This window comes from Orycteropus afer, unplaced genomic scaffold, assembly GCF_000298275.1.
Source record: "Orycteropus afer afer isolate SDZICR_OR568_19922 unplaced genomic scaffold, OryAfe1.0 scaffold00490, whole genome shotgun sequence".
Classification (NCBI taxonomy): domain Eukaryota; kingdom Metazoa; phylum Chordata; class Mammalia; order Tubulidentata; family Orycteropodidae; genus Orycteropus; species Orycteropus afer.
The window spans coordinates 986,004-998,124 of record NW_006922077.1 but is presented as its reverse complement, the minus strand read 5'-3'; the positions used below and the strand labels follow the sequence as shown (position 1 = coordinate 998,124).

The following is a 12,121-nucleotide window of genomic DNA, read 5'->3' as shown; positions in this document are numbered from 1 at the left end:
CCTCCCATATCTTCCATATCCCCAGAGGTGAGCAGGCAGAAAAGGGGCTTAAAGGAGGTAGATCTGCTTGTCAACTGATGAAGCAGAACTGTACTAGGAAAAAAAAAACCAACTTTCTTGGAGGGAAAACTCTATAAACTGACATTTTAGAGTAGGGTTGATAGGAGTGGGGGATTATGGAGGTTCCTTTCCAAACTTCTTATCCTCACACCATCCAGGTCATCAGACCCTTGTATTGAAGATGGTATTTGTGGGATGAAAGCTCACTCCCAGGAGGGCCTAGTTTGCAGCTGGGGCCCAGGAGCTACAGGATCAGAAGCTGCAATGCAGGCACGGGAACTAGTAAACAGGGTGGGTCGCGGCCCATTGACAATCTTGTGCCCAGGTGCCACCTGGTGGTGATAAGTAGTAAGTGGGCAACAGGAAAAGCGGGCCATTTGTCAGAGGAAGTGTCTTTAAGGGTGGGGCCTAGGTGAGGAGAGGCAATATAGAAACTTCCTGGATACACAATCTGCATTTTACATACTATAATTGCCTCCTAGGGGAGACAAGAGGGCCAGGTGTGCCTGCTCAGAAGCAGCAGCAGGATTTGAGGAAATTTCTTGGGTTATTCCTTACAAGTTACTGCAACGTAGTGGTCTCATTATTGGATGGCCTATCATTAGAACTTTCTTATGCCATGTCTGGAGTCAGACTGCCTGACTAGAATTCTGGGCCCATCACTCACTAGAGGGAGGGATCCCCTGGGCAGGTTACTCTAAACCTGCTTTCTCTTATGTAAAACGGGTACAATACCTGTTACGTCAATGAGGTATTACATGTAAAGTGCCTAACATGGTGCCTTGGTTTATATTAAGCACCCAGTACATGTTAATTTTTAGAACTTCCTGTTTATTTCCTGAGTAACAACACAGAACCTTTCGTCCTATTCTCCACAGGGCAGCCCTTCAAGTATTTGAAGACATTTATTGGGTCTCCCTTCAGTCTTCTCTTGCTAATTTTCTTCAGCTACACCACTGGTTTGTCAATGACCCTCTTAAAACCTTACATTCAGAAGGGAACACAATACTTCAGGAGTGTTTCCACTTGAACATGGTGGAACTGCTGTATTTACAATCCATGACTACAGCTCCTACTATCCTATGGACCTTCTAGAAGAGTGTATAGAACATAGCAGGCCCTTAATAAATATTGAGATATTAATGAGGACAAAGATTTAGTTTTTGTAGACAACGGCAGTCCCAGGTTGTTCTCATGTGAACTGTTGCTAATGTAGACCTTTGCATTGTTCCTCAGACAAGCTTAAGGTTTCGTTATTCCTGTTTTTTTTTTTTTTAATGAGGGGAGATCCAGTGTTTCATAGTCAATCCAACTGACAGACACTTTGAATAATCTAGTACTTCCTTGTGTTACTGTTGATAATGGGCTTCTGCATGTTTATCCAAATTAGTTTTTTTTTTTTTTTAAATAAGACATAGCCCTTGAGCATACCACTAGAGCCTCTTTAACATGAATTGACACTTGCTGGGTAAAACTGTTCTAATTCCACCAAGTTTTACTACTAACTGACCCATAATTTTTTCTTATCTGCAATGACTTAGCAGGTGAGAAAGAGGAAAGCAGCTCTTGACATCTGGTAAATAGCCTCACATAGCTAGGCTCTGGGTGTTGGAGGCTGATCTGGCTCTCACAGCTAGGCCGTGGTGTTCTCCTGTGGGGCAAAAACAATCTCACAAAATATCAACATCAGACAAGATCATCACTCAGTGACTATGATGAAGTGAGACAAAAAACAAGAGCACGTCATAGTTTTGTTTAAGCACAGACAACAACAAGGTCAGTGTGCAAATCACAAAATACCACACATCCCCTCTCCCAGCTAATGACTGACAGCTGCTTCTTTACCAGTTACAGCCTAAGCCTTGCTCTAGTCTGCCACCCTTCTAGATAAGATACCCAGTCACAGAATTATCCCTGCTTCCTTGATAGCACTAGAATCCAGAATGAACTCCCCCTTCTTTGAACCTTCCCAAATTACTACCAAAGTTCAAATTCTGTAAGTCCTTTCTAACACCTTCTTGCTGATACACACCACTGTTCCCATGGTGTATGCTCTCCTCATTGCAAAGAGCATTAAACCCAACTGGTTCAACCACAGGTGTATCCTCGTGGTCTTTAGTTGGAGCACATTAATACAGAACATACAATGTCTAGTTTCCCTAATCTACCTCCTCAGAAATACTTGGCAAAAAGGAAATAGTTTGTTAGGACTTGACTAGAAAGAATTCACATTGGTATCTATGATCACATTCTTCTCTAAATGCTCATCAATCATCTTTTAATAATCTAGAATCTTGCCAGAAAATCAATAAGCTTATCAATGTGTCATCTCCATACTCAACAAGTATTTGCCCACTTTTAGTCTTTAGATCCATTTTTTTTTTTTTTTAAATGACTGGTCGTGACCCAGGCTTCTATCCCCAGGTATAACCTAAGTGATCAACCAGCCAAGAGAGCAAGAGGTAGCAGGAGGTATGATGGGGGAGCACAACCCAGGATCACTTTCCCTACCCCAAAATACACTGTTTCATTAGACTAGACACCTGAGTTGTTTCCCCTACACCAGCCAGAAGCTGATGAGGAACTGAGGTTTGGTTACTGGGGCCCCTGGCCTTTTGATCCTCAAATGGATTTAAAACCCTTTCTAGTTCTATGTGGAGGCAGAGGGAAGGGATGAACCCTGAGGGTTTGTGTCCCCAGAAGAACTCTCCTTTTCTAAGCACCTCCCAAGGCTTTAAGGATTAAGGCATTGGCCACTGAGGAATAGATAGGGTAGGAGGGACATTAACTGCCATCAACAACTCAGAAAGGCAACCACCACCTGCCCTGTTTGAATAAGGGAAGGAATCGTCAACTATATAACATCCCATTCCCATCACATGTACCTTCTTCAGTACCTGCCCCCCTAAATGACCCTAGGAGCCCTGGTTACCAAGGCAACCTGGGAATAGCACATGCAGAGACCAGAAACAGATGAGGCTATTTTTAAACTAGACCAGGTGGCTCCAACGCTTTTACCCCACAAAGTGCCTTCCCTCAAAGCCCTGCTTGGTCATGTTCTGGGTCCCTATCCTTCACTCACCTCCCTCCAACCTTACCCAAGCTATGTGAGGGTAGGGTCTCTATCCCATTTTAGCATGAGATCTACTTACTGCTATCTCCCCACACAGGATATCTAAGCAAATTTTCACTGCCTCCATTTGTTAAAAATAATTACTTTTTATTTCTTTGGAAAGTGGTGGGCCCTGCCCTGTGATTTCCAGCCCAACCTAAGGTAATGAATACTCCCCTAGCCTTTGGGCTGGAATACTATGGTCCCCACCTCTCAGAGACCCAGGAGCAATTTCTGTATTGTCCAACTCAACTGGGCCCTATGTTGTCTGAAGGCTCCTACTAGGCCTTCTCTCCTGGCCACCTACTTCCCATCTTTCCTGGCTTTCCCGCTGAGTAGGGTTTTTTTCCCCTTCCAAAGCCAGTGCTGGAACCTGTGCTGTGCAGAACAGAGGACAAGACCAAGGTTGTCCTCCACTTCCCAAGAGGGGACACACAGCCCCTTAGGCAGTCCTTCTTCTCTGCTGGCTTCAGTCTGCACTCCCAAGCAAGCCCCTTCTGTAAGGCTTGAATGAAAATGGACAAGAGGATATTCACGAAAGGGAGGCGAGAGAAAACACACCAGCCCAACCCCTTCTCAGCATATTCCTTGTAGTCTCTTGTCCAGTTCTTGAGTGAACCCTTCAGATAGGGCCTGGGAGGGCTAGGTGAGTGGGCGAGTAAGAGCCCCTTGACCCAGCCTAGAAGACTATATCAAGAGAGTGTCCAGTTGCTCCATCAGTGTGGCATGGCTGTGATGCGCATGCTCTGGGAAGCAATGGGGTAAGTCACCATGGGGGTTGTGGTGTGGCTCATTGTGATTCCTGCCAAGGGCTGGGCCATTGACACAGCCACAGGGGCCACAGGAGCCACAGATACAGCCACAGGAGCCATGGAGACAGGTGGGGGTGCCATTCCCTGGGCGATTGTTTGAGCCAGAGCAGCTGACAGTGGTGTGATTTCTGGGTTCAAGTGTGGAGGTGGGGGTGGTGGAGCAGCAGGAGGTGCAGCATTAGTTGGGGGAGCAGCTGGAGCTCCAGCAGGGGCCACCAGTTCTTGTTGGGATACGGGGCGGGGCTGGAGAGCCTGGCTGCTGAGAGTAGTATGAGTCTGGGCAATGCCATGGTTAAAGGTGGCAACAGTGCCCACAGTAGGGGCCAGAGTCTGCTCAGTGGCTGGTGCAGTGGAGCTCAGGGTCATGACCTTGGCCTGATTACGAAACTGGGCATTTTGTTCCAGCAGCACCTCATTGGTGGCCAGCAGGTTACTGACTTGCTTCTTTAGTTCCTCTACCCGCTTCCTGAGCATTGCATTCTCCTCCTCCAGCAGTCTGCACTCCACTCCTCGGGATGAAGCCAGGTTGTAGTCATACGATTCAAAATGGGGACCATCTGGTGGACAGCACCCACCTCGCCGACGCTTGGGGCCCGGCTCATGGTCCTCAAAGCTTCTCTCAGGGAGGTCATAGATATCATAGAGATCATGACGCCGTCCTGGGGGGATGGGCCCTGTTGAACCCCCACCACCAGTTCCTCCACCACCCCGAGCATCAAACTCAAAATCCCGTTGCAGGTGACGGAACTTGCACTTGGTTCCTCTCTGGCAATCCCCCTTGAGAAAGTCACGGCAGATAGGGACTTCCTCCTTGCCATTAGGTAGGTCAGCTGGAGAAAGGCCCAGGCCAGCTGCCACTTTCTGCCTCAGCCGAGGGGGAAGCTCTCCTGTCTTCTTATAACCATCCTCATCCTCTTTGGAGCCATGGATGAATCGGCAGTTTGGGCGACTACATTCCTTGTTCTGGAAGTCATGGCAGAAAATGAACTCGTTTTTGCTCACCCCCAAGTTGGATACCTCGCTCATGTCTGGATGGCGATAACGGCAACGTTTGCCTCGCTTGCACACATTCCTCAGAAAGTCTCTGCAGATGGCATCTGAGTTGGACCCAACATTGCCTGCCCCTGCGCCACTGGCTTCCTCGCTGCCACCACCTCCAGGGCCTCCACTGCTGCTCCCACCAGTGCCATTGGCATAGCTGTCCCGGTCAGGCATCCTGGTTCCCCCCAACTCAGGGCTTTCTTCCTTTTCTTGCCACTCTTGGTGACAGCTAGGAAAAAGGAAAGCTGTGTCAAACAGGAGTCCTTTAGAGAAGCCACCACTCTTTATCACAGAGGTGGGCAACCCAGTGAGAGGCAGGCCAAAGGAGAAATGGCTTTGAAGACAGAGAATCTAAGGGAGAAGAATTCTTGTTTTGACTGGCTGGTACGTCAGAAGTCTCCACCCAGGCACTTGTGCACCTGGTCTGGGTCAGAATGATTCATACTTGCCTGGCTAAGGGAGAGGTGGGGGCGGGGAGGGAGGGAGCTGGGGTGAAGCCACCTCATCTCAAGGATGATAGGCTAGCCGAAGAGGGGGAAGGGAGAGAAGAGTGTTGGATTTTATCTCCTCTTCTGAGCTGACCTTATTAAAGTTGTGGAAGTGAAATTAAAACTAGTGTTGGTGTCTAAATGAACTGTGAGGAGACAGGGAATCATGGCCAAAATAGGCTGGTGAGCAATTAGGGATGATGGAGACACTGGTGCCAAAAAACTAATATCCCTTGACCCTTCTTTCTTGGGCTCTCAGGAGAGGGCCCTGTTAAGTCTCAGATCGCTAAACCTCAAGAAATCCTAGGTGAAAAGATTGGTATGACCAGCTTGAGGGCAGTTCATAAATTTGTGTATTCTTTCCTCTCCCATCAACACCTTCAACCCATTAGAACAGCCTACCTCTACCCACTATGCCCCTTTCAGGAAAGGAGTTTAACAGCTAGAATATCTACTTCTAGGCCCCAGAATAAAACCATTTGTGAAAAGGCCAAGGTGGGAGGAAGAAGTTAACTCCACAGGAACAAGGGACCTTTCTTTCCCCATTCTATAGCTTTTTCCTGCCCCCTTCCCTATGGGAAGTTCCTACTGATATCAAACCACACCACTCCTCACCCCATAAAGATCCTTTTTATTTATAGACTCCATAAAAGCTTTTTAAATCTCTTTCCCAAGAGAGCTCAGGAACAGGCGTCAGTCCACTGCCCTGGTTCTAACTCACCCTCCCTCCACAAGATTGGGAGATTGCCACCACGTGTCTGACCTCCTAAACCTTTCCTAAGCAGTGTTCAGGCTCCCCCTGCTGTCCTAACAGGAAAACTCCTTATTGTTTCCCCGTGAGCACAAAAAAGCTTTCCTGATTTCTTTGGTATCAATCCCTCTGACCCAATGCATGGACTTTACCTTCAGATCCCCTTAAAATTAACTGAACAGACCAGAAGCCAGAATTACCAAATACTCTGTAAAAAAAGGCGGAGTCTTTTTGCTCCAAAAGGAATAACCTCAGAGTAACACAAAAAATTAAGGAAAAGAGTGCTAAAAGAGAAGACAGTTTTTACTAAAAGCGAAATCACTAAGTGAAGAATAAATTACAGTCTACTCAAGCCTGACCCATGAAGCAAGTCCCATCAAAAGCAGTTAATCAGATATATTCCCCCCCTCCCAACTCCTCTAGGATTATTCAATACCTGAGGTAGCTCAGGTGTAGTCCGGGGCTCCTGTGGGTCTCCACCTCCACATCACTGCTGGGTTCTGAACAGGAAAAAACAGAGACTTGGGTGGGAGAAGCGGTAAAAGTGGAGGACTGCAGGAGTGGTTGTCACAAGAACGAAGTCTGACAAAACGTCAAAAGCTCTGGGCACGTCACAATTTCCTTAGGGTTTAAACTCCACTTCACGTGTCAAAGAAAGAAGTCGCCAGTAAGAGAAGGGACAGAACTAATTTGGAGAAACTGAGAGGATAGGTTGGAAAACAAGAAATGAGGGATGTGCCCTGCCTCAAGATGAAAGAGAACGTAGGGATCAGACCCCAGTAAAAGGTTGGGACAGGATCGCGGTGGTGGCGGGGGGAGGCGGTGCAGGGGCAACCATGCAAGAGCAGCGACCAATAGCGCAGTGGGATGGCACATCAGACTTTGGGACGGTGATTACGACGCTTTGTAATATCCCAGAGTTTGCAAGAAGTCCTAGGAGTTGTCCCGCAGCAAGTCTTCTAGCTTGGCAGGTTCCGTGCAGTGCTGCCTGCGCTCAGCCGTGGACCAGCTGAGTAAGACACTACGGGAGCATGACATGAAAACTGTGTGTGGTGGGGCGGGAGTGGGGTGTGCTCCAGGTGACATCAAGCTAAGGGGGTGGGTGGGCAGGGCTGTGACGTCACGAAGCTGGCGTTTGCTCGCGAAGCGGGGTCAGTCAGAAAAGGGGCTCAGCCTTGGAGTGTTAGGAAGAGCCAGCTCATTCCTAGGGGGCCATGTGTGGACCGGCCGAGCCCAGCCGCTGGGCTGGCCCGACTCCTCCCCTCCGGGCGCGGCCTCCACCTAACTCTCCCGCCTCCCTCACCTGCCGCCGCCGCCGTAGTTGCTGCTGCCGCCTGCCGGTTCTCTAGCTTCGACAAAGAGCCGCCCACCCTGTCGTCCTTCCGCTTCCTGCGGAAGAAATGACGCTCTAGTCAACAGACCCGGAACTATACTCTATGGCGTGCTAAGTATTTGAACGACAAACCACAGGAAGTTCCCACAAAGCCCTGCGTCTCACTATGGCAACCCAAACAAAACAGCGCTTCAAGCGCTCAAACACACTACCTACACTTATCTGGAAAGGGGGCAAAGTTGCAGTCAGCATTTGCCCCACACCACCCAGTAACCTGTCCCTAGACGCGTACAACACCCTTACCCTGCAGGAAGGGCTACTAAATGCCAATTCCAGGGCCCACGCCACAGCTCTGTAGCAGAGTAGCCTAGTTTCTTCACATCCTGTGGAGCACCCGTCGCTAGCAACGAAGCACAGAATGATACAGAACCCCCACCCCCAAAAAAATTGGGAAAAAAAGAAAAATCACAAGACGACGATTTGATTCTTCAGCTAAGACAGCAGAAGAGATGATTTATTGTGCACATGTTACACTCAGCCACAACTGAGAACAGAACTAGTCCAGAATGTTCAGGGCAAAAGATCAAAAGGGACTGATTTGTTTCAAATCACTTGGGCCTCTCAGAGGCATTCGCAGCGATACAATGGCGATGGAAGTCCTAGATCCACTGAGACGGAAATTCTAGACAGTAGCATGCAGTCAACAACTTGTACCAGCGCCCTCAGACTCCGGCATTCCATATTCCTGTTGTTGTGGTTTTCGTGGGTGCACACACTAGAGTTTACTTGGACCTCTGCCTCATCTTTCTTCTTTTGCGCTTCAGCCTAAAAGACATAGAAATGTAACTCCTGCCACCAAACCCACGCTCAGTCACTTATCCATTATATACAATACAGGGAATGGTCAAACCAAGTAGCGTTACGGTTTTGTTTTCAATTCCTGCGTCCGGCAGGTCAATGTTCTTAACACTTTTCACTTAGTTCTTTTAGATTTCTAAGGCGAATGTTTTCCGTAAGTTTTACCGAAGGTGTGCTCCCTTCCCTCCTCCTTTATTGGCAAAGTCTCAACATACCTGCGCATTCGCTTCTTCCTCCACTGGCAACCGAAAATAAGAGAAATTTTAAACAGAAGATCAATAATTTCAGTTAATAGTTTAACATATTTACAGGTTATGTAGAGGGCATCAAAGCACTATTTAACAGTAGGCAAATTCCACTATGAGGGCTTAGTCGCTGCAACCGCATCAATTTGGATCACCCGATATAAATCTCGCGTGCAATCTTCTACCTCTGCCATCTCTCCCTACATCATCCCTTCTCCAACTCCTCTACTTCCTTCCAAATTATCCTATCTCAGTAGCTCTTGGACACCCGTGAAAACCAGCGGTTTGCAAACCACGGCTGACTTCCTAGTTTCCCCCTCTCGCCAATCCCTACCGCCTCAGTTCACCGTTCGGGACCGGCTCACCTTAGCTCTCATGGTTCGGAGGCTTCTACAGGGAAAAAGAAAAAGGCTACAGTTAGTTTGCTGGGATGATGGTAAGTGCAGCGGCCAGATGCTAATGGATTGTTCGCGAATCCATACACACCAAAGACACCTACCTAACAAGATGGCGCTAAGGCCGAGAGAGACTCAGAATTTCTCGTACAGCTATTTTAATGGAGCGTCCATTATCGTCACTTCCGTTGCCCCCCCCCCGGGGGGCGGGACCGCCCAAGTGAAGTAACAACGGCCTTAGATGCTAGGTGATTGTTACTGAGGTGGAGCACTGGAGACGATTGCTTGTTAGTTCTCTTGTAAAACAGAGTATTTTTGAATTCAAGTTACCAATTCCTCCTCCCCTACAATTTCATTAAGCGGACACTGCTTTATTTTAAAGTGAGCATCTTTCATTATGGAACGTGCGGGTGCGGACGAGAAAAAGATAGTGACTTCCGCCTCTCCTCTCATTGCCTCACGGGAGTTGTAGTTAATTAACCTAGCACAACCCTCCATTTTATTGTGGATTGGTGCGGACTGCATTAAATTCCTCATTTGTTTTACTGGTTTGCCTTATTTCCTAAATTAAATTGCTGCAGGGAGGTTCGATTTAGGAATATCCGAAGGTGCTATACGCTAGAACATGAAAGGACGTAAAATGCTGAGTGGGGAAAGCTGTCAAGAGTGAAGATCAACTTTTTCCTGAAACTGGACTCTAATACTACTTTTCCCATAATGCCTGAGGCAGAATGTCATTAGCCTTTCCTGACCACAATGCCAGGAATTTAAGAAAATATTTTAGTAATTCTCTCTCTGCCTAAGGGTGAGGATCAAACCGATGCAAAATGGAAGGATTAGCAGCCTTCTCTAGGACAATAATGAAATTTGGTGTTAACAACTAGCCAGACTCATGGTAAAGGTAGGTCAGACTCACCATAACCTTGGCTACAGGATACTTGAATTATGAAGGATGAAAAAGAACTCAACAAACACTCTGCTGTTAACAAAAGGTTGGTGGTTCAAACCTACCAGTCACTCTGGTAGAGAAAAGATATGGCAGTAGGTTTCCATGAAAATTTACAGCCTTGGAAATCCTATGGGGCCATTCTATTCTGTCAGAATCAACTTTACCCTAGTAGGTTTTTTTCTTGGTTTGTTACAAGTGTAGGTTGTTCAGTATTGTCACCATCAGAGTATGAGAAGTTTCTGAGAACATTTAAAAAATTCCAGCAGAATTTTTTTGTCTATAAAGATTTCAGTGGTTGATTCCCTGTTAATTTGTAAGATCTGAAGGGACTTATGTCCAGTCTTGTTCATTGTACTGTCTCCAGGTCAGCAGTGCCTTACATGTAGTTAAGATACTCAAATCTAAATAACAAATATCCACTCAATCTGCCTGGCCCTGACACAGAGAATTGTGGAAAAAAGACAGAGGTGCAAAGACTGTAAATTTTGACTCCTGATTTTTATTCAACATTAAAAACCTAAAGGCATTATTCCTTTCTTCTTAGATATTTATTTTGCAGTACACAACGTTAACATCCTAGTTGTGAACAAAGTGTCAACAAGTGGTACATTTCTAGTTTAGAAAACTGAAATTACCATCATATTCCTATAGGTAATTTACTAAATCATAATTCAGAGAACCCAGGACTTTTGTTTTCCCCAACTCCAAGTATTCTTTGGGGCTCTGGTAGCATAGTGCCTAAGGCGTTTGATTGCTAACCAGAATGCTGGCGGTTCAAACCCACCAGCCACTCCTCGCAAGGAAGGCTGGGCAATCTACTTCCATAGTGATACCACCTCGGAAACTGAAGGAGGGGTAGCTATGAGTCGGGGCCGACTCGACCACACATACCACCACCACCAAGTATGCTTTGATTAGGAAGGTAGAGTATGGCACTGCAGAAAAGGCGTTTCAAATTGATCATCACTTACTCAAACTGGTACTTCCCCACACCTCCATCAAATAAAAGCAGCATACAAATGCACATCATCAGTATGACCAAATCCAAATTTATTTTAACACCATCTTATTTTTAATGTGTTTAAAAACCTCATAAGTTAGTGGGAGCCCTAGTTTTCTGGGACAGCATGCCAGAGGTACTGAAATTCATCACCTTTCTCTCCAAACCCCCACCAATTCATCCAATCCAGGTCCACAACTTCAGAAAGAGCCAGGAGTTGTCTCTTCAGTCAGTCTGTAACTCTGGTTCCTGGTCTTTCTTTCAAAAGGGGGAGGTCAAAATATCTCATACAGGGAATAAAACCACAGTTGAGTTTCCAGCTCAAGTTTGCCTAAGATGGAGGAAGGAAAGATCTTGCTGGCTCCAAAGAAAAGGACATGGTTGAGATGGATTACTTCTTTATAGCTTTGTGAAAAGGAAAAGAAAAAAATCTTGCAAAACAAAAATGACTCAAAATTTACAAGTGAGGATCCGTTTGACAGATAATCCCTTGGTAAACGCAGGTTCCAGCTCCTTAAAATGGGAGAGGCCTGACCAGACAGCCTGGACAATTAAGAGGAAACTGCCATGTGAATAAAAACAATGTTTTCCTCTATGTTGAGGCCAGATAAAATACTTTAGGGAAGTGAGGAAAGAGAGAAAAAGCCCCAAATGGATGACAATATGCTGTCATTTGAGTGGCATAAAAAAATTTCAGCTCAGTTTTTAGTGGTGGTGGCTAATTTAGCCTCCTCCCTGTTCTGTTGTAGGGCCACCAACACTGACCAAACATAGTAGAAAAAGACTAGAAAGAGGGGCTTGAAGATGATGGATTTTAACTCCTGATTTTATTATTCAATTTCTCTTTTTCTATTTAAAGTAGTCTTCAGTGGCTGGGAAGCCTGACCTCCCAAGACCAGAGTCAGTTAGAGCTGGTTGTTGTTGGAAAGGGGTGGGTTGGGGGACTGGGATAGGGGCAGGGAGACCCCGCTCTGCTGGTGGTCCTGGATGGAGAAGACGAACTGCACTTCACAGAGCTTGGGGTATGGTGGGAAGGGGATGAGGCAGGAGCAGCAAGCTGGGGAGATGGGACCCACC

General features: G+C 46.6%; 1 protein-coding gene across 1 annotated transcript; it reads right to left on the bottom strand.

The window, feature by feature from the left end:
* Positions 1 to 3,888: 3,888 nt before the first annotated feature.
* ZC3H10 (zinc finger CCCH-type containing 10) lies at positions 3,889 to 5,199 on the bottom strand. The gene has a single exon (XM_007955107.2). It carries the CDS (start codon positions 5,197 to 5,199, stop codon positions 3,889 to 3,891), a length of 1,311 nt encoding a protein of 436 aa, XP_007953298.1.
* Positions 5,200 to 12,121: the final 6,922 nt, after the last annotated feature.

What these genes read in the sequence shown, in the direction of transcription:
- ZC3H10 (XM_007955107.2), bottom strand. Translation starts at nt 5,199, where the DNA reads ATGCCTGACCGGGACAGCTATGCCAATGGCACTGGTGGGAGCAGCAGT.